The sequence below is a fragment of the Sciurus carolinensis genome, chromosome 18 (assembly GCF_902686445.1).
Source record: "Sciurus carolinensis chromosome 18, mSciCar1.2, whole genome shotgun sequence".
In the NCBI taxonomy this organism is placed as follows: domain Eukaryota; kingdom Metazoa; phylum Chordata; class Mammalia; order Rodentia; family Sciuridae; genus Sciurus; species Sciurus carolinensis.
In genome coordinates this window covers 16,126,631-16,150,678 of record NC_062230.1, presented here as the reverse complement: position 1 = coordinate 16,150,678, position 24,048 = coordinate 16,126,631, and the positions used below count along the sequence as shown (strand labels likewise).

Genomic DNA, 24,048 nt, shown 5'->3' with positions numbered 1-24,048 from the left:
TTTTTCTTTTCTGAAAACTTTTAATTGGTTTATTGTGCACATGCTCCAAAAGCTTTTGAACTAGTTAGTCACAGCAGCAACAACCCTACTTCTTGGTACCAATTTCTGTTTTCGTCAACTTTTTCACTGTTGTGATTAACACATCTGACCAGAAAAATTTTAGGCAAGAAAACTTTATTTGAAGACTTATGGGCTGGGGAGATAGCTCAGTCGGTAGAGTTCTTGCCTTGCAAACACAAGGCCCTGGGTTCGATCTCCAGCACTGCAAAAAAAAAAAAAAGAAGAAGAAGAAGACTTCTGGTTTCAGAGCCCTTAGTCCACAGAAGGCTGGTTCCAGTCCTAGGGACTTGAGGTGAGGCAGAACATCATGGGGGAAGAATATGGCAGAGGGAGGTATCTCATGTGGTGATCAGGAAGCAGAGAAAAAGAGACTTCACTGGCCAGATACAAATATATACCCCTAAACCACACCCCAATTCCCACCTTCTCCAGCCACACCCTACCACTTCAGTTACCACTCAGTTAATCTCTATTAGGGGATTAATTCACTGATTGGGTTAAGACTCTTACAACCCAGTCATTTCTACTCTGAACCTTCTTGCACTATCTCACAAGTGAGCTTTTGGGGCACACCTCACAACCAAAGCATGACACCCCCAAATCTGTGAGATACTAGAGGGACACTATAAACTCCTAAGGTAGAAACTCTACAGCTCCAGATCCATCCAGATAGATGGGTAGATATACAATATTAAAAAAAGCAAGAGAAAAAATCATCCCAAACCATAAAGAATAACTTAACAAACTCCATAAACACCACACTGGAGGAAAAGAAGAGTTGGAATTCAGCAAGTTCATGGTTAAACTGGTCTATGAGGTAAATGATGAATTAGGAAATGAAATCAGAGAGAAAAATACAAGAAGTGAAAGATAACTTCAATAAGGACATAGATATCCTGAAATAGAATTAAACAAAAATCCTTGAAGTAAGTCAATAAACCAAATTTAAAAATCAGTGGAAAACATCACCAACAGACTAGAACACTTGGAATATAGATTTTAAGTCCTCTAATACAATATATAATCTTGAAAATAAACATGAGTGTACAGAAAAGATGTTAAGAGACCATGAGCAGAAATTTCAAGAAATACGGGATAACATGAAAAGGCCAAATTTAAGATTCATTAGGATAGATGAAGGCTCTGAAATAAAAATGAAAGGAATGCACAATCTTTGCATTTAAATAATATCGGAAAATTTTCCAAATCTTAATAATGAAATTGAAAATCAAATACAGAAAGCATATAGGACTCCAAATTTACAAAATTACATCACACCCATTCAAATACTGAAAATATCTACCATGCAAAGTAAGGCTAGAATTTCAAAAGCAGCTAGAAAACAAATGACTGGTCACATTTACAGGTAAAAAAAAATCCAGATCTCAGGCAATTTTTCAAACAAGAACTTAGAAGCTAGGAGGTCTTGAAATAATATATACCAAGATATGAAAGAAAGTGGATGCCAACCAGGAATTCTATACCTAGCAAAATTAAGCTTCAGAAAAATGATAAAATAAAAATTTTCCACAATAAACAAAAGTTAAAAAAATTCACAACTACAAAATGGCACTACAAAACATCCTCAATAATATATTTTATGAAGAAGTGGAGAATAAGAACAAGTAGAGAATAAGAACAAAAACAAAGAGAGGGAGAAACAATACTAGAAGGATATACAATCAAAGGAGAATTTAAATCAATTTGAAAATTAGAAGTAACACCTGGAAGACAGAACCTCAGACATTGAGACAAATTATTTAATCTTGAAAACAAAGTTGGCCAAACAGAGAAGATGGTAAGAAATCATGAACAGAATCTACAAGAATTATGGGATATCATGAAAAGGCCAAATTTAAGAATTATTGGGATTGAGGAAGGCTTAGAGAAACAAACCAAAGGAATGAACAATCTATTCAATGAAATAATATCAGAAAATTTCCCAAATCTGAAGAATGAAATGGAAAACCAAGTACAAGAGGCTTATAGAACTCCAAATATACAAAATTACAACAGACCCACACCAAGGCACATTATAATGAAAATACCTGACATACAAAAGAAAGACAGAATTTTAAGACCGCGAGAGAAAAGAATCAAATTACATTCAGAGGGAAACCAATAAGAATATCAGCAGATTTTTCAATCCAGACCCTAAAAGCTAGAAGGGCCTGGAACAACATTTACCAAGCCCTGAAAGAAAATGGATGCCAACCAAGAATCTTATACCCAGCAAAACTTACCTTCAAATTTGACGATGAAATAAGATCCTTCCATGATAAACAAAAGCTAAAGAAATTTACAAAAAGAAAGCCAGCATTACAGAACATTCTCAGCAAAATATTCCATGAGGAAGAGATGAAAAACAGCGATGCAAATCAGCAACAGGAGGCGCTAGCCTAAAGGAATAGCCAAATAAAGGAGAAACCAAATGATGTGAAAAAACAAATATGAGTCAAATGACTGGGAATACAAAACATATCACAATAATAACCCTGAATGTTAATGGCCTGAACTCATCAATCAAAAGACATAGACTGGCAAATTGGATTAAGAAGAAAAATCCAACAATATGCTGCCTGCAAGAGACTCATCTCATAGAAAGAGACACCCATAGACTAAAGGTGAAAGGATGGGGAAAAACATACCATGCTCACGGACACAGCAAAAAAGCTGGAGTATCCATCCTCATTTCAGATAATGTGGACTTCAAGCCAAAACTAGTCCGAAGGGATAAAGAAGGACATTACATGCTGCTTAAGGGAAGCATAAATCAGCAAGACATAACAATCATAAATATCTATGCCCCAAACAGTGGCTCATCCACGTACGTCAAACAAATACTTCTCAATTCCAGAAATCAAATAGACCACAACACAATAATACTAGGCGATTTTAACACACCTCTCTCACCACTGGATAGATTGTCCAAACAAAAATTGAATAAAGAAACCATAGGTCTCAATAACACAATCAACAATTTAGACTTAACCGACATATATAGAATATACCATCCAACAAAGAATGAATACACTTTCTTCTCAGCAGCACATGGATCCTTCTCTAAAATAGACCATATTTTATGCCACAAAGCTACTGTTAGCAAATACAAGAAGATAGAGATACTACCTTGTACTCTATCAGATCATAATGGATTGAAATTAGAAGTAAATGACAGGATAAAAAACAGAAACTTCTTCAATACCTGGAGATTAAATAATACACTATTATATGATGAATGGATAACAGAAGACATCAGGAGGGAAATTAAAAAATTCTTAGAAATAAACGAGAACAAAGACACATCATATCAAAATCTCTGGGACACTATGAAAGCAGTACTTAGAGGAAGATTTATTTCATGGGGTGCATTCAAAAAAAGAAGTAGAAATCAACAAATAAATGACTTAACACTACAGCTCAAAGCCCTAGAAAAAGAAGAGCAGACCAATACCAAAAGTAGTAGAAGACAGGAAATAGTTAAAATCAGAGCTGAAATCAACAAAATTGAAACAAAAGAAACAATTGGAAAAATTAACAAAATAAATAGTTGATTCTTTGAAAAAATAAAATTGATAAACCCTTAGCCACACTAACAAAGAGAAAGAGGGAGAAAACTCAAATTACTAAAATTCGGAATGAACAAGGAAACATCACAACAGACACGAGTGAAATACAAAACATAATTAGAAGCTATTTTGAAAATCTATACTCCAACAAAACAGAAAACCTCGAAGACATCAACAAGTTTCTAGAGACATATGAATTACCTAAACTGAACGAGGAGGACATACACAACTTAAATAAACCAATTTCAAGCAATGAAATAGAAGAGGTCATCAAAAGCCTACCAACAAAGAAAAGTCTGGGACCAGATGGGTTCTCAGCCGATTTCTACAAAACCTTTAAAGAAGAGCTCATTCCAATACTTCTCAAAGTATTCCATGAAATAGAAGAGGAGGGAACCCTCCCAAACTCATTCTATGAAGCCAATATCACCCTGATACCTAAACCATACAGAGACACATCGAGGAAAGAAAATTTCAGACCAATATCCTTAATGAACATCGATGCAAAAATTCTCAACAAAATTTTATCAAATCGCATACAAATATATATTAAAAAGAAAGTGCACCACGATCAAGTGGGTTTTATCCCAGGGATGCAAGGTTGGTTCAACATTCAGAAATCAATAAATGTCATTCACCATATCTACAGACTTAAAGTTAAGAATCACATGATTATTTCAATACATGCAGAAAAAGCATTCAATAAAATACAGCATCCCTTCATGCTCAAAACACTAGCAAAAATTGGGGTAGTGGGAACATTCCTTAACATTATAAAGGCCATCTACGCTAAGCCCATGGCTAATATCATTCTAAATGGTGAAAAACTGAAAGCGTTCCCCCTAAAAACTGGAACAAGGCAGGGATGCCCTCTTTCACCACTTCTATTCAACATCGTCCTTGAAACTCTAGACAGAGCAATTAGACAAACCAAAGAAATTAAAGGGATACGAATTGGAAAAGAAAACTCAAACTATCCTTGTTCACTGATGACATGATTATATATTTAGAGGAACCTGGAAATTCCACCAGAAAACTTTTAGAACTCATACGTGAATTCAGTAAAGTAGCAGGTTACAAGATCAATGCTCATAAATCCAATGCATTTTTATACATAAGTGATGAATCTTCAGAAAGAGAAATTAGGAAAACTACCCCATTCACAATTAGCATCGAAAAAAATAAAATACTTGGGAATCAATCTCACAAAAGAGGTGAAAGACCTCTACAATGAGAACTACAGAACACTAAAGAAAGAAATTAAAGAAAACCTTAGAAGATGGAAAGATCTCCCATGTTCCTGGATAGGCAGAATTAATATTGTCAAAATGGTCATACTACCAAAAGTGCTATACAGATTCAATGCAATTCCAATTAAAATCCAAATGATGTACCTTGCAGAAATAGAGCAAGCAATTATGAAATTCATCTGGAAGAATAAAAAACCTAGAATAGTTAAAGCAATCCTCAGTAGCAAGAGCGAAGCAGGGAGTATTGCAATACCAGATCTTCAACTCTACTACAAAGCAATAGTAACAAAAACAGCATGGTATTGGTACCAAAATAGACAGGTAGATCAATGGTACAGAATAGAGGACATGGACACAAACCCAAATAAATACAATTTTCTCATACTAGACAAAGGGTCCAAAAATATGCAATGGAGAAAAGATAGCCTCTTCAACAAATGGTGCTGGGAAAACTGGAAAACCATATGCAACAGAATGAAATTAAACCCCTATCTCTCACCCTACACAAAACTCAACTCAAAATGGATCAAGGACCTCAGAATCAGACCAGAGACACTGCATCTTATAGAAGAAAATGTAGGTCCAAATCTTCAACTTGTTGGCTTAGGATCAGACTTCCTTAACAGGACTCCCATAGCACAAGAAATAAAAGCAAGAATCAACAACTGGGATAGATTCAAACTAAAAAGCTTTCTCTCAGCAAAGGAAACTATCAGTAATGTGAAGAGTGAGCCTACAGAGTGGGAGAAAATCTTTGCCAACCATACTTCAGGTGGAGCGCTAATTTCCAGAATCTACAAAGAACTCAAAAAACTCTACACCAAGAATACAAATAATCCAATTGACAAATGGGCTAAGGAAATGAACAGACACTTCACAGAAGATGATGTACAAACAATCAACAGATATATGAAAAAATGTTCAACATCCCTAGTAATAAGGGAAATGCAAATCAAAACTACCCTAAAATTTCATCTCACCCCAATTAGAATGGCGATTATCAAGAACACAAGCAGCAATAGGTGTTGGTGAGGATGTGGTGAAAAAGGAACACTCATACATTGCTGGTGGGGTTGCAAATTAGTGCAGCCACTCTGGAAAGCAGTATGGAGATTCCTCAGAAAGCTTGGAATGGAACCACCATTTGACCCAGCTCTCCCACTCCTTGGCCTATACCCAAAGGACTTAAAATCAGCATATTACAGAGATACAGCCACATCAATGTTCATTGCTGCTCAATTCACCATAGCCAGATTGTGGAACCAACCTAGATGCCCTTCAGTTGATGAATGGATAAAGAAACTGTGGCATATATATACAATGGAATATTACTCCACAATGAAGAATGATAAAATTATGGCAGTTGCAGGCAAATGGATGAAATTGGAGAATATCATGCTGCTAAGTGAGATAAGCCAATCTCAAAAAACTAAAGGACGAATGATCTCGCTGATAAGCGGATGAGGACATATAATGGGGGGTGGGAGGGGTTAGCATTAGGTTTAGGGTTAGGGATAAGGAGTGTGGTAATAATGAAGGAAAGAAGGACTGTATAGAGGGAAAAGAGGGGTGGGAGGGGTGGGGGGAAGGGAAAAAAATGAATCAAACATCATTGCCCTATGTAAACGTATGATTACACAAATGGTATGCCTTGACTCCATGTACAAATAGAGAAACAACATGTATCCCATTTGTATACAATAATAAGAAAAAAAAAGAAAATTAGAAGTAAACAGTTTTTGTCAGTCTTTTGGTGCTGAGGTTAAAAGATCTGATCAGAAAAATTGGGGAGGAGGAAATTTGGGGGGGTTTCACGGTTTCAGATTTCTCAGTCCATGAACAGCAGGCTCCATTGCTTGGGGCTTGAGGTGAGGCTAAACATCATGGCAGAGTGTGTTGGAGAGGGAAGCAACTCACATGATGATCAGGATAAAGAGACTCCACTCATCAAATACAAATATATAGCCCCAAACCATGCCCTCAATATCCCACCCCTGATACCAATTTCTGTATTAGACTGAGTTCATTAGGGGAACAGAATCAACAGGAAGCATGATTATAAAAAGGGGATTTATTAGAGTGGCTTACATGATCAGAAGCTGGATCATCCACACTGGCCGTTTGCAAGCTGGAGAGCTGGAGGAAGCAATAACTGAACAGTCCAAGCGGCTGAAGACTCAGAACAATAGGAATCAACAGTGCTACCCAAGTCTGATATTGAAGGCTTCTGAAAACTCTCTGGAGATTCAATGGCAGAGTCCAATTTTGGAAGAGTGAAGGAGAGAGAGTCTAAAATTCTCAGGTGATCACAGCAGCAATTAAGAACCCATTCAAGAAGAATCAAACTTACATCTGCTGCTGCTTCCTTGTTCTTCCAACTTCAATTCCATCCAAACCACATTCCTATTGGATGTGCTGCCAACATATTGGGATGGTCTTCACTTCAGTTTGCTGTGCCACATGCCAATCATTCCTAGACACACCCTCTTTGACACACCCAAAAGTCTCTTAATCTTTGGCACCTCTTAATCCAAGCAAGCTGACAATTCAAATTAACCATTACATAAACCAAAATGACAGGAAATAAAAAGCAGCTTTCCATAATAACACTAAATGCAAACAGTCTAATCTCAATAATCAAAAGACATAGTCTTGAAGATTGAATCAAAAAACAAGACCCAACAATATGCTCTGTCCAAGAAATTTGCCTCATAGACAAAGACATCCACAGACTGAAGGGGAAAGTATCCATCATTTACACAGAACTTGGAAACAAGCATGGGAGTCTATTTTTACATCAGATAAAATGAACTTCAAACCAAAGTTAAATTGACAAAGAAGGTCATTTCATACTGCTTAAGGGAATCATACACAAGCAGTTATAAATATTTATGCCTCGAATAATGGAGCATCTGCATATATCAAACCCTTCTCAATTTCAAAATTCAAATAAACCAAAACAATAATATTGGGTGACTTTAACATACCTCTCATCATTGAGTTCATCCTCCAGGAAAAAATAACAAAGAAGCTATAGAACTAAAATAATACAATTAATAATTTAGATTGAACAGACATATATAGAATATTTTATCCATCAATGACTGAATACATTTTCCTTACAAGAAGAACACATGAATCCTTCCCTATGATAGACCATGTATTAGGCAATAAAGCAACTCTTGGAAGACACACACACCAAAAAAATAAAAAGAAAGAAAGAGAAAATACCTTGCCAACTAGCAGACATTAATGGAATGAAATTAGAAAGTAATGATAAAATAAAACATAGGTACTACTCTAACACCTAGATACTAAATAATACACTATTGAGTGAGCAAAGGATAGCTGAAGAAATGAGGGAGGAAATTTTAAAAATAATTAGACATAAATAAGAATAACCACACAACATAGGAAAATCTCTGGGACATCATGAAGGTAGTTCTAAGAGGAAAGTTAATTGCATTAAACTTGTTTATTAAGAGAATAGAAAGTCAAATAAATAACCTAATATTACATCTTAAAGCCCTAGAAAAGAAGAACTACGGCCTAGAGGTATAGCTCAGTTGGTAGAGTGCTTATGTACCATGCACAAGGCCCTGTGTTCAATCCCCAACACCACCAACAAAGAAAAGTCAACAAATCAAAAAGTTGACTCTGAAAAAATAAATAAAATTGATAGTCCTTAGCACTGTAATGAAGAGAAGGAGAGAAAACTCAAATTACTAAAATGTGTGATGAAAACAAAATATCATGGTGGGCACTACTGAAACCCATGATAATCAAACTGTTTTGAAATTCTATATTAAAACAGAAAATCCTGGTGGCATTGACAAATTTCTAGGGACCTATGACTTACCCAAATTGAATCATGAGGACATAGAAATTTTAAACAGATAATTTCAAGACATGAAATTGAAGACACCATCAAAAGACTACCAAAAATGAAAAGCTCAGGATCAAGCAGATTCTCAGTTGAGTTCTTCCAGACCTTCAATGAAGAAATAACACCAATCATCCTCAAATTATAGCATACAATGGAAAGGAGGAAACCCTTCCAAACTAATTCTATGAAGCAGAAATGATTCTGATACCAAAATCAGACAAAGACATATGAAGAATGAAAACTTGGACTGGGGATATAGCTCAGTTGGTAGAGTGCTTGCAAAGCAAGCACAAGGCCTGGGTTCAATTCCCAGTACTGCCAAAAAAAAAGAACAAAAACTTCAGACCAATGTCCCTGATGAACATAGATGCAAAACATTGTTAAAAAAAATACTGGCAAATTGTATACAAAAACATATTAAAAGAATAGTGCACCATGATCAAGTGGTGGTCCATCCCAGAGATTCAAAGTGGGTTCAACATTACAGAAATTACATAATTCATCACAAGAATAGACTTTTTTTCTTTTCCTTTTTCAATGTTTTATTTGTTCCTTTTAGTTATACATGACAGTAGAATGTATTTTGACATGGGGTATAACTTCCCATTTTTGTGGTTATACAGGATATGGAGTTACACTGGTCATATATTCATAAATGCACATAGGAAAATCATGTCCAATTCATTGTACTGTCTTTCCCCTTTCTATCCTCTCTGCCTTCTCCCCTCTCCTCCTATCCAATCTGATGACCCTCCACTCCTCCCACCCGCCTAATGTGCATATCTGAGAGAACATTCAGGCTTTCACTTTTTGGTATTGGCTTATTTCAATTAACATGACATTCTCCAGGTCCATACATTTACTGGCAAATGCCATAATTTTATTCTTCTTTGTGACTTAGTAATATTTCATTGTGTATATGTACCACATTTTCTTTATCCTTCAACCATTGAAGACCACCTAGGTTGGTTCCATACCTTGGCTTTTGTAAATTGAGCTGTGATAAATATTGATGTGATTGTGTTACTATAGTATGCCTATTTAAGTATTGGGTTTGTGTTAAGAAGTGGCTCAAATGGAGGTCCATTCAGTTTTCTGAGGAATCTCCATACTGCTTTCCAGAGTGGTTGCACCAATTTGCAGTACCACTAGCAAATATATGAGTGTAATTTTTTCCCCACATCCTCACCAACATTGTTACTTGTATTCTTGATAATTGCCATTCTGACTGGAGTGAGGTGGAATCTCAATGTAGTTTTAATTTGCATTTCCCTAGTTTCTAGAGATGTTGAACATTTTTTCATGTATTTGTGACCTATCTTTGAAGTGTATGTTCAGTTTCTTTACCCATTTATCGATTCGGTTATTACTTTTTGGTGTTAAATTTCTTGAGTTCTTTATACCTGGATGTTAATGCTCTATTTGAGGTGTAGGTGGTAAAGATTTTTTCCTATTTTGTAGGTTCTCTCTTCATGTTCTTGATTGTTTCCTTTGCTGTGAAGAAGCTTTTCAGTTTGATATTATCCCATTTATTGGTTATTTATTTTACTTCTGTTCCCTAGGAGTCTTATTGAGGAATTTGGTTCTCAAGCCAACATGATAGAGACTGAGCCTACTTTTTCCTCTAGTAGTTACAGGGTTTTTAGTCTAATGCTGAGGTCCTTGATCTACTTCAAGTTATGTGCAGGGTGAAAGATGGGGCTTTAATTTCATTTTACTGCACATGGATTTCCAGTTTTCCCAGCACCATGTGTTAAAGAGGCTATCTTCTCTCCATGTGTGTTTAATGGAACTTTTGTGTACTACGAGAGAACTGTATTTATGAGGGTTTGTCGCTTTGTCTTCTATTCTGTACCATTGGTCTTCATGTCTGTTTTTGCTCCAATACCATGTCATTTTTACTACTATAGCTCTCTAGTATAAGGTCTGATATTGTGAAGACACCTGCTTCAGTTTCTTGCTTACAATTGCTTTGGCTATTCTGGGCTTCTTATAATTCCAAGTCAAATTCATGACTGCTTTTTCTATTTCCATGAAAAATGTCATTGGAATTTTTGCACTAAATATATATAGAACTTTTGGTATTATAGCCATTTTGACAATGGTAATTCTGTCTATCCAAGAACATAGGAGATATTTCCAACTTCTAAGGTTTTCTTCAATTTTTTGTAGTGTTCTGTAGTTTTCATTGTTAAGGTCTATCACGTCTTGTGTTAGATTGAGTCCCACCTCTTTTGTTAGATTGATTCCCAAGTATTTTATATATTTTTGAGGCTGTTCTGAATGGGATAATTTTCCTGATTTTTCTTTCAGTTGATTCACCACTAATAAATAGGTGCACAATTGATTTATGGGTGTTAATTTTGTATTCTGCTAGTTTGATGAACTCATTTATCAGTTCTAGAAGTTTTCTGGTGGAGTTTTTGTGTCTTCAAAATACAGAATCATGTCATCAGCAAATAGGGATAGTTTGAGTTCTTTTCCTTTTTGTGTTCCTTTACTTTATTCTAATTTCTCTGGCTAGAGCTTCTAGGATATGTTAAATAGGAGTGATGAAATAGGGCATTTCTCTCTAGTTTCAGTTTTTAAAGGGAATGCTTTCAATTTTTCAATTTGGAAGGATGTTGGATTTAACATACAGCTCTTACAATGTTGAGGTATGTTCCTACTATCCCTAGTTTTTGTAGTGTTTTGAACATGAATGATACTGTTTTTACAAATGCTTTTTCTGCATCAGTTGAGATGATCATATGATTCTTATCTTTAAGTTCACATATATCGATTTCCATTTGTGGAACCAGCCTTGCATCCCTGGGATGAACCTCACTTAATTGTAGTGTACGATCATGTTATTTTTTATTTCTTGGAAGTTCTGTTTATGGTCTCTTAACACCTTTTCTCCATGGTCAACTTTATTTTTAAGATTATACATTTTGCGGTCATTGCCTGTAGGTGATGCTTTTCATGAATTTTTAACTTGGTTTATTGATTGCTTCATTTTGAGGACTTCTACTTGATTTTTTTCAGAATCTCTATCTTTATTGAAGTGATCTTTCATTTTCTATACTTTTTCTTTTTTTTTAACTCCTTTCCTTATCCTTTACCTTACAGATCAGTTCTACTATGTGCATTCTAAACTCCTTCTCCTACATTTCTTCCAGTATGGTGTCAATGACTTCTCTTTTTGAATTATCTTGGAGTGTTTGGGGTGATTTGTTCCTATATGCAGATCATGGATATGGGAGAATGATAGTTGACTATTGTAAGCTTAATCAGGAGGTGACTCCAATTGCAGCTGCTGTAGCAGATGTGGTTTCTTTCTTGAGCAGATTAATTCATCTTCTGGTACCTGATATGCAGTTATTGATCTGGCAAAAGCTTCTCCATCCCTGTGCATAAGGACCACCAGAAACAATTTGCTTTCAGCTGGCAAGGCCAGCAATATACCTTCACTGTCCTCCTCAGGGGTACGTCACCTGTCCAGCACAGTGTCACAGCTTAGTTCTCAAAGATCTTGATCGCTTCCTCTTCCATGAGGATTACACTGGTCCGTTATATCAACAATATTATGTTGATTGGATCAACTGAGCAGGACGTAGCAATCACTCTGAACTTGCAAGTGGAACGTTTGTATATCAGAGCATGGGGGAAAAATCCCACTAAAATTCAAGGGCCTTCAACTTCAGTAAAGTTTCTAGGAGTCTAGAGGTGTGGGGCCTGCCAAATATCCCTTCTAAGGTAAAGGATAAGTTGTTGCATCTGGCCCTTCCTACAAATAAGAAAAAAGCACAATGCCCGGTGGGCCTATTTGGATTTTGGAGGCAGCACAATCCTCACATGGGTATGTTACTTTGGCCCATCTACCAAGTGACTAGAAAAGCTTCTTCTTTTGAGTGAGGTCCAAAACAGGAAAAAATCTCTGCAACAGGTCCAGGCTGCTATGCAGACTGCGCTGCCACTTGGGTGATATGACTCAGCAGACCCATTGGTACTTCAGGTGTCAATGGCATATAGGGACATTGTCTATAGCCTTTGACAGGCCCCCATAGGTGAATCACAGAGCAGGCCATTGGGATTTTGGAGCAACACCCTGCAGTCATCATCAGACAATTACTCTCCCTTGAGAAACAGCTTTCAGCCTGGTACTGAGCCGTAGGGGAAACTGAACACCTGACCATAGGCCATCAGGTTACTATGATCTGAGCTGCCCATCATGGAAATGCACAACAGCACACTATCATCAAATGGAAGTGGTACATATGTGATTAGGCATGGGTGGAACCTGAAGGCACAAATAGGTTGCTTAAAGAAGTGACCCAAATACCCATGGTTCCTCCTCATACTGCAGTACTTCTGTCCCTCAGCATGAACCTATGGGTTCATGGGATGTACATTATGATCAATTAACAGAGGAAGAGAAGACTAGGACCTGATTTACAGACAGTTCTGTAGATACCACCCTGAAATGAACAGCTACAGCACTACTGCCCCTTTCTGGAACAGCCCTGAAGGACAGTGGTGAAGGGAAATCTTCACAATGGGCAGAACATAAGGCAGTGCAACTGGTTGTACATTTTGTCTGGAAGGAACAATGGCCAGATGTATGACTGTTTACTGATTCATGGGCCATGGCCAATGGTTTGGCTGGCAGGTCAGAGAACTGATAAGAACATAACTGGAAAATTGGTGACAAGGATATTTGGGAAGGAGATATGCAGATAGACCTCTCTGAATGGGCAAAGGATGTGAAGATATTTGTGTCTCAAGTAAATGCCCACTAAAAGGTGACCTCAACAAAAGAGGAATTTAATAATCACATAGATAGGATGACCTTATCTGTGGATAACAGTCAAATTCTTTCTCCAGCTACCCCTTTCATTTCCCAGTTGACTCACGAACAAAGTGGTCATGGTGGCAGGGATGGCTCAGCAGCATGAACTTTCACTCACCAAGGCTGATTTGGCTACAGCCTCTGCTGAGTACCTAATTTGCCAGTAGCAGAGACTGACTGTAAGCCCCAGAATGGCAACATACCTCAGGGAGATCAGCCAGCAACCTTGTGGCAGGTTGATTATATTGGACAAACTTCCATCATGGAGGGGCAGCTGTCCCTCTTATTCTATATATGGATTTGCCTTCCCTGCACATAGCGCTTCAACCAAAACTATCATCTGTGAACTTACAGAATACCTTATTCATCATCATGGTATTCTGCACAGCCTTGCTTCAGACCAAGGAACTCACCTCACAGCCAAAGTGAGTTAATGGGCTCATGTTCATGGGTTGATCTTTCCCACCATCAAATAACTGGCTTGATAGTATGATGGAATGAACTTTTGAAGATGCAGTTACAATGGGCAATACCTTGCAGGACTGGGGCAAGGTTCTCCAGAAAGCTATACTCTAAATCAGTGTCTAATATATGGTACCGTCTCTCCTATTGCTAGAATTCATGGGTCCAGGAATCAAGGGGTGGAGACAGGAATGGTACCATACACTATTACCCCTAGTAACCCACTAGGAACATTTTCCCTTCTTACTCCTGTACCCTTATGCTATGCTGACCTAGAAGTCTTAGTTTCAAAATGGGGAATGCTTCTGATGGTAGACACAACAATGATTTCGTTAAAATGGAAGTTAAGACTCCCCCCTGGCCACTTTGGGCTCTTCATACCTCTGAGTCACAGTCTAAAAGAGGAGTTACAGTGTCGGTGGGGGTGATTGATCCAGATTACCAAGGGAACAAGGACAATTACTCTACAATAGAGGTAAGGAAGTGTACTTCTGTAGTGCAGGAGATCCCTTAGGTCTTCTCGTGGTATTACCCTGTCCTGTGTGTGTGTGTGTTTAATATTTTTAGTTGTCAGTGGGCCTTTATTTATTTATATGCGGTGCTGAGAATTGAACCCAGTGCCTCACACATGCCAGACAAGTGCTCTACCACTGAACCACAACCTCAGCCCCCGCCCTGTGCTGTTATTAAGGTCAGTGGGAAACTACAACAAGCCAATTCAGGCCAGACTACAAATATCTCAGACCCTTCTGGAATGAAGATGTGGTTCACACCTCCAGGTAAAGGACCAAGACCTGCTGAAGTGCTTGCTGATGGTAGAGGGAATGCAGAATGGGTAGTAGAAGAAGGTAGTCATGAATACCAACTGTGGCCATGTGAGCAGTTATGGAAATGAGGATCGTAATTTCCATTGATATTTCTTCCCTATTCTGTTAAGAATATATGTGTGCATACTTACACATGCATTAAGAGGAAATGTTTGTTACTCTCTTGATATTCATCATGTAATGTAATATTGATTGACTTAACATCAGTACTTAAAGAAATGTTTTTATTTTTCCCTCTATTCCAGGGAAAGAACTAGTGCATTTCTGGTTGTACTAAGGAGAGTTATGTTAGGCATAATTGTGACCTTGTCCTGTGTTTATTTGGAGTTTAATTATGATATAAAATGTCAGGTTTGGATATCAAGTTAGCCAGGGGTAAACTTGTAATTGTTGATTTAAGTTGTTAACTTGAGTGAATTAAGAGATACCAAAGATTAAGAGGATTCTAGATGTGTGAGTGAGTGTATCTCTGGGAATGATTGGCATGTGGGATAGAAAACTGAAGTGGAGACCCTCCCTAATGTGGGCTCTCATTTTCATTTATAGGCTTTATTGTATTGGCTTTATTGTTGGAAGTCCTAAAGCAGACCACAGTCCTGTAGGATTTTACTTTATTCTATCTCCTGTTCAATACACCTCATAACTTCCTTGCATTTTCAGTAAGAGAAACAACACTTGTATTTTTCCAAGTGTCTAAAAATTATAAAATACAGCTCATAACAACTTAGGAATAAGAGGAAGAAATCAAAGAATGTACAAGGATCAAAAGCTGTAGTTTCTACTTTATTTCCTTTATTATCCTTAAATGTGTCTCCGTAGTGTCTTTAAAAAAAAAATCCACAATCTAAAAATGTTCATCATCTCTAGTGATTAGAGAAATACAAATCAAAACTACTCTAAGATTTTATCTCACTCCAGTCAGAATGGCAATTATCAAGAATATAAGAAGATATACAATTGATCAACAACTATATGAGAAAATATGCAACATCTCTAGCAATTAGAGAAATGCAAATCAAAACTATTCTAAGATTTTATCTCCAATCAGAATGGAAATTGTCAAGAATACAAGCAACAATAAGTGCTAGTGAGGATGTGGGGGAAAACGTACATGCATAATTTGCTGGTGGGACTGCAGATTGGTGCAACCACTATGAAAAGGGGAATGGAGAGTCCTCAGAAAACTTGGAATAAAGCCACCATTTGGCCCAGCTCTCCCACTCCTCAGTTTACACCCAAAGGACTTAAAATCAACATACTACAGTGATGCAGCCACATCAATGTTTCTAGCAGCTCAATTCACAATAACCAAATTATGGAACCAACCTAGATGCCCTTCAATGCCTAGAGCATGGATAAAGGAAATGTGGTACATATACTCATGGAATATTACTCAGCCTTAAAGAAGAGTGAAATTATGGCATTTGCAGGTAAATGGATGGAGTTGGATAATATCATGCTAAGCAAAATAAGCCTAACCCAAAACACCAAAGGCTAAATGTTTTCTTTGATAAATGGATGCTAACCCATTATGAGGAGGGGGAGAATGAAGGAATTTTGAATTGTGCAGGAGAAGTGACAGGAGGAGAGGGATGTGGAGATGGAAAGGACAGTGGAATGAGATGGATATTATAATCCTGTATATGGGTACGATTACACTATTGGTGTGACTCCTCACTATGTTCAGCAAGAGGAAAGAGGAATGTGTCAAAATACATTCTACTGTCATGTATAATTAATTAGAACAAATTTTTTAAAGCCACAATCTGAAATTGATTTATAAATTTTCAAAAATTTAATATTTTTATGTGAAAATTTGTTTTTTACATATAAGATTTGACATTTTATCTATGTGTATATAAATCCCACTAAATATTTGAACTCAAATTTATCAATGAATGTCTCCTTAGAGGTCGACCTCATTGCAATTCAAAAGTTTCTCTTGTACCAATGTTATTGGAATCACAAGAGAACTCATATGTATTCAGAAATCCAGGCCCCATTGCTGAACTACTCAATCAAAGTCTGCCTTTTAGTAAATCTCTGATTCATCCTTGTACAACTAAAATTTGAGAATTTTCCTTAATTGCCATGATTTTTCACCTGACAATCATGCAATTTATTTTAAAATATAAAAAGCAATTAAATGTATGTTCTCTTATTGATTCTTTAATTTTACATTTTATTTCATAAAAGTGGAGTTTATCCACTCTTTTGACCTTATTTTGTTCTCTTTCCTCAGATAATAGAGAATATCACAATGTTTAAAAGTATGCTATTGAATAATTCACTTACCTACATGCAAGCCATTTCTACTCTCATTTCAACTTCCATCAAATTAAATCTCTATGATAGATCATTTGCTCAATGTGCTGTGTATTTGCCTATTCTTATTTCAGGATTCATTTACATTCAGGGATATAGCCATTGATTTCTCTGAGGAGGAATGGGAATGTCTTGAGCCTGCTCAGCGCAATTTATATAGAGATGTGATGTTAGAGAACTACAGAAACCTGGTCTTCCTGGGTAAGCATGACTTCCCTTCATCATTCCTAATTAATTATCAATATTTAATTTCCTTCCCCTGCAGAGTATATTTTGGGAGTTTCTGCTTTGAATTAGTGGATTCAAATTCTTGGTTTCAAGAAAAATGGGCAATTTTTTTTGGTACAGACAAGAAAATATTAATGACATTCCTTTTAGTCTTTAATGGGTGCGATGTGAATCCTTCACTTTAGATACATGGCACTTAGAGTAATTCTGTGATGTAAAATATTGGGGCCTACACATAGAATTCTGCCATATGAGTATTCTTTTTAATGACATTTCAGTTAACATAATGTACTTTAGATTTATCCTTATAAATTTTGCAAAATTTCTTACTTTTGACTTGAAAAATATTCTATAGTTTTTATATTCCAAATCACCTTTTCCACTCATTTCAAGGATATTTGGTTTGCATCTCCATGATGAATCTGTTGTATAATATTGTAACAAACATTGGTGTGCAAATATTTCTTAATTTGCAATATATGTGAGGGCTTAGTACCATTGGCAGAATTGTGTATGCTTATCTGTATAACTTGCTATTGCATTAAAAATTAAATTCTGTGGCTTATGATGTGATTTTAAGTCATGAAACAGCATTCTTTCAATTTTGTTTTTGTTTTGAATATTTTTTGGGTATTCATACAATTTAGAGATTCTATAATATTTCTAGAATTGCTTTATCTGTTTCTGCAAAAAAATTAACTCTGGGAGTTTTATAGATGCTGCCTGAAGTCTCCAGATAACTTTGATTAGTACAAATGTCTTCTAATTTTATCTTTCAGTTCTTGAACAAGATCATGTTCAAGTGCTCAGTTAATTGCCACATATTTATGGATTTTTGAATATTACTTCTACTTATAATTTCTAATTTTATTCCATGATATTTCAGAACATAATTTTAATATTTTTCATATTGGTTAACTAAGAGTTAAGAGTTTTGTTTCCTAAGAGTTGGTCTATTTAGTATAGTATTCCATTTGCTATTGAGAATATTGAGTATATAAGTCTAATTGGTTTAAAATATTTTTCAAAGTCTTTTGTTTCATGATTATGATTTTATTTGACTTTCTTTTACTTTACAGTAAATAGGGATTGATGTCTCCTAGTATTGCAGTGTTGCTTTCTATTTTGATATTCAGTTCTCTCAGTCTTAGCTTTTTGTATTTGAGAAATATGCTGTTAGTTGCAAGTGTATCTACTCTTATCCACAGAAAAGTTTCTTTTATCTTTATATAATATTCTACTTTGCCTCTTTTCAAAATATTTTTTATTTATAAAATCTCATATAACTTTGTTTTAAAGCCATATTTTTCTTTTTCTTTGTTGTACTATTTTTAATTGATTTTTTTTTTCATTTAAAAACCAGCCAACCATAGATTATAGAGTCATTTTGTAAACAGTGTGGAAATTTTGAAATAAATGATAAGCACAGAGCTACATGGTTATAATCCGCTAATTGGAGGCTTTCATGTTTGAAGCAAGTCATAGCAATTTAGCAACAGCATATCTCAAAATTAACAACTTTAAAAAAACTTGTCTTGCAGTTCCATGATACAGCAGCTTGGGGCTGCTGGGGTTTTTAAAAAATTAAAAGCACAGCGATCCAGTGATCCAGAAGTGCAAGTACTTAATGCGTATCAACAGGACATTAAATCCACATGTTGAAGAGAGAGTTCTGCTATTGCATTCAGGGCAAGCATTTTTAACATCAGTGAAGATATGGACTCAACCTATGTGCCCAACAATGGTTGAATGAATAAAAATATGGTCTTTATACACAATTAATACTTAGCCATAAAAAAGAAATATCTTGACATTTAAAGTCACAGTGAATATATGTGCAGGACTTTGCATTAAGTGAAATAAGGCAGATACAGAAAGTGAGTTGCAGGAACATCTGACTCATGTGGAATACAGAAATGCAGAGAGTAAAGTTGTGGTCACCAGGTATTGTATTTGTGGAGTGTTGCCATATTGTTGGTCAAAGTCTAAAGTTTTATTTTAGTGGGCAGAAGAAGGTCAAGAGTTCTGTCATACCACGTGTGAGTACAGTGTATCGATGAATGTTAACAAAATGAATGCAATACTTTCTAAGCACAAAACTGATAATTATATGAAAATATGCATGTGTTAATTCGCTAGATTTATTCATTTCATCATGTGTATATATTTTAAAATATCATGCTGTACTTACATAAAGTTTAATATGTCAGTGAAACAAATCAGAAATAACACATTTAAAAATAAAAAGCAAGTCATTTGTCTTGACTACTATGTGTTGGCTTCATCCCAGCAATACGGAAATAGGTTGTGCAAGGTATTTATTGCATCTCAATCTTGTTTTCATGGTACCTCCAGGTCTCAATGTAATAGTAGATAGAAACCAGTATTCAGACAGACCCCAAGAAAATCATAAGTGTTTACATTTGTTTCATATTTCCCTTATTCCACTTAGAGAGAAGGGAGTTAGAAGCCTTTTTCTTTTTTAATAATTTCTCAATGCTATATTATGGTCATGGAAAGGTTATGGTTGATAAAAGTAATACACTTTCCTTCCCACTACTATATTTCTCTTCTTAGTAATGTACTCATCTTGAATACTATGATCTCTGAAATGGTTTGCATAGCTCTCAGAAAGTAATTTTGTCTGTACATTTTTATTTATATATTTTGAGAGTAATGATGCCTTTAGATTTACTCTTCTGCTACCCTGCTGATGTCCTGACATTGATATAATTGCACATGTGATGTTTACAAAACATTCATTCCAGTCTAGTAGGTAAAATAATTATTATTTTCATATATTTCAGCCATTACTTCTCACCATACCCAAGAATTTTCACCAGAGGAGGCCATAAAACATTTATTTCAACATGTGATAAAGGAAAAGAATGGAAATTATGACCTTGACTATTCACAAATAAGGAAAATATGGGAAACTGTTTGTGAGAATAAAAGTAACAAATTATGTAATAAGGAACAAGACCTATTAGCCATGACTTTTCCTAATAAAAATTTCTCTGTCAACAGACATCAAGAACATTTAATATCTCAGAAAATAATTCAACTTATGCCTGTTACTTTTCAGGAGCTATATAGATTTTTAAGAATAAATTCACAGCAATTCTTGAAGCATTTATTTTTACTTAATGAAAATGTGGAACATTTGAAAAAACACCTAGTCCATGCTTCAATTTTTAATTTGACCACTTTCAAAGGTAGTATTGAGTTAAACTTCCAGTCAAACGTTTTCATAGACAAGAGATTTAAAACTGAAGGACAAGTTTCTAAAAGTGATCATTTTAAGAGTACCTTTACAAAATGTCCATTATTCTGCAACAAACAAATAATTTCTCCTTGTGCCCAAACATGCAAATTTAAAAACTGTGAGAAAGTCCATATTTGCCCATTATTGCTTAATAAGAATTTAAATATAGATTTCTGGAAAGTATGCTGCATACATAGTGAAACAAATAACACTTTTATCCAGGTCACTACCCTAAATAATTACCAGTGTGTTTATATTGGTGATGTAAAATATGAATATAGAGAAATTTATAAAAACTTTAGCTTTGATTGCAATACCAGAAAAAATCAGTATACTCAGTTTTCAAAGAACCTTTACAAAGGTGAAAAAAGGGGAAAAGTCTTACTTCAATGCTCAGAATTTATTGGTAATACAAATATTCATAGGCAAGACAAGTCTCACAAATATAAGTTATGTGAAAGAGCTCTTAATCAAATTGCAAACCTCACCCAATACAAGAGAATTCCTACTGAAAAAGAGTCATATAGGTTCAAAGAATGTATCAAGGCATTTGATTGTTCAACGCTTTCTAAACAGCACCAATATTATTTCAGAGATAAGCCCTACAAATTTAAAGAATGTGACAAAGCTTTTAATCAAATGTCACCCCCTGTTAAACACCAGACAACTCATACTGCAGAGAAGCCCTGTAAATGTAAAGAATGTGTCAAAGCCATTAACCATTTCTCAACCCTTTTTGAACACCCAAGAGGGCATAACAATGATAAAACCTACAAATATAAAGAATGTGATGAAGTTGTTAATCAAAGCTCACTTGATACTCAATATCAGAGAATTCATCCTGGAGAAAGAGACTACAATTGTAAAGAATGTGAAAAATCCTTAAAGAATTCTTCACCTACTCAATACTGCAGGAGTCATACTGAAGAGAAGTCCTATGAATGTAAAGAATGCAACAAAAATTTTAATAAGATTCAAAACCTTACTTGCCACCAGAGAATTCATACTGGAAAGAAACTCGACAAGTGTGAAGAATGTGACAAAACGTATTATCAAAGGTCACATCTTATTGACCACCAGAGAAGTCATACTGGGGAGAAGCCATACAAATGTGAAGAATGTGGCAAAGCTTTTTATCGAAGATCTCACCTTATTAGCCACCAGAGAATTCACGCTGGGGAGAAGCCCTACAAATGTGAAGAATGTGGTAGAGCTTTTTATCAAAGATCACACCTTGTTTCCCACCAGAGAATTCACACTGGAGAGAAGCCTTACAAATGTGAAGAATGTGGCAAAGCATTTTGTCGAAGATCACACCTTGTTGGCCACAAGAGAATTCATACTGGAGAGAAGCCCTACAATTGTGAAGAATGTGGCAGAGCTTTTAGTGAAAGAAAATCACTTGCTCAACACCAGAGTATTCACACTGGAGAGAAACCCTACAAATGTGAAAATGGTGACAAAACTTTTATTGAAAAATCACATCTTATCGATAACCACGGTATTCATACTGGGGAGAAGCCCTACAAATGTGAAGAATGTGGCAAAGTTTTTTCTAAAAGTTCAAACCTTATTTGCCACCAGAGAATTCACAGTGCAGAGAAGTCCTACAAATGTGAAGAATGTGGCAAAGGTTTTAGTGGAAGAAAATCCCTTACACAGCACAAGAGTATTCACACTGGAGAAAAACACTACACATGTGAAGTGTGTGACAAAGCTTTTATTAGAAGATCACACCTTATTAATCACCACAGTATTCATACTGGAGAGAAGCCCTACAAATGTGATGAATGTGACAAAGCTTTTTGTCGACGATCTCACCTTATTTGCCACCAGAGAATTCATACTGGAGAGAAGCCCTACAAATGTGAAGAATGTGGCAAAGCTTTTTATCAAAGATCACACCTTATTACCCACCAAAGAAGTCATACTGGAGAGAAACCTTACAAATGTGAAGAATGTGGCAGAGCTTTTTCTCAAAGATCACACCTTGTTTCCCACCTGAGAATTCATACTGGAGAGAAGCCTTACAAATGTTCAGAATGTGGCAAAGTTTTCACCCAAAGATCAAACCTTACTGGCCACCTGAGAATTCATACTGTAGAGAAGCCCCACAAATGTGAAGAATGTGGTAGAGCTTTTTATCAAAGATCACACCTTGTTTCCCACCAGAGAATTCACACTGGAGAGAAGCCTTACAAATGTGAAGAATGTGGCAAAGCATTTTGTCGAAGATCACACCTTGTTGGCCACAAGAGAATTCATACTGGAGAGAAGCCCTACAAATGTGAAGAATGTGGCAGAGCTTTTAGTGAAAGAAAATCACTTGCTCAACACCAGAGTATTCATACTGGAGAGAAACCCTACAAATGTGAAAACTGTGACAAAGCTTTTATTCAAAAATCTCATCTTATTGATCACCACGGTATTCATACTGGGGAGAAGCCCTACAAATGTGAAGAATGTGGCAAAGCTTTTTATCGAAGATCACACCTCATTTGTCACCAGAGAATTCATACTGGAGAGAAGCCCTACAAATGTGAAGAATGTGACAAAGCTTTTTATCAAAGATCACACCTCATTTGCCACCAGAGAATTCATACTGGGGAGAAGCCCTACAAATGTGAAGAATGTGGCAAAGCTTTTTATCGAAGATCACATCTTATTGGCCACCAGAGAATTCATACTGGAAAGAAGCCCTACAAATGTTAGGAATGTGGCAAAGTTTTTAACAAAAGAGTATCACTTAGTCAACACCAGGGTATTCGTACTGGAGAAAAACTTACAAATGTGAAAAATGTGACAAAGCTTTTATTGAAAAGTCACACCTTAGTGATCACCACATTATTCATACTGGGGAGAAGCCCTACAAATGTGAAGAATGTGGCAAAGTTTTTTCTCAAAGATCAGATCTTGTTTGCCTCCAGAGAATTCCTACTGCAGAGAAACCTTCCAAATGTGAAGAATGTGGTAAAACTTTTTACTAAAGGTCACACCTTATTTGCTGCAAGAGTATTCATACAGGAGAGAGGCCCTACAAATTGAAGAATGTCATTGAAACTTTTCTTCAAGGAGCATGCTTTATTGATCACCACGGTATTCATGATGGAGTCCTACAAATGTGAAAAACATGGCAAAGCTTTTAATCAAATATTAAAGGTTTCTTAATATTGAATAATTCATACTTAAGAGAAGCTCTATCAAAGAGAACATTGTGCCAATTCCTTCAGGGATGGTTCAACTCTTATTCCACACATAGGAATCATAACAGAGAAATTATACAAATGTAAAAAGGACCAGTCTCTAACAGTTGTTCACAGCTTACTCAGCAACTGAGAATGTATA

At 35.9% G+C, this 24,048-nt stretch overlaps 1 protein-coding gene across 1 annotated transcript in view; it reads left to right on the top strand.

The window, feature by feature from the left end:
* LOC124970681 (zinc finger protein 665-like) overlaps positions 1-23,828 on the top strand; it is a 53,602-nt gene extending 29,774 nt beyond the window's left edge. Inside the window, 4 exon segments of the mRNA XM_047534179.1 lie at positions 17,285-17,411; positions 20,246-20,457; positions 20,926-23,482; positions 23,485-23,828. Of these exon segments, the coding sequence (XP_047390135.1) occupies positions 17,285-17,411; positions 20,246-20,457; positions 20,926-23,482; positions 23,485-23,828 (3,240 nt within the window).
* The last annotated feature ends 220 nt before the right edge of the window (positions 23,829-24,048 follow it).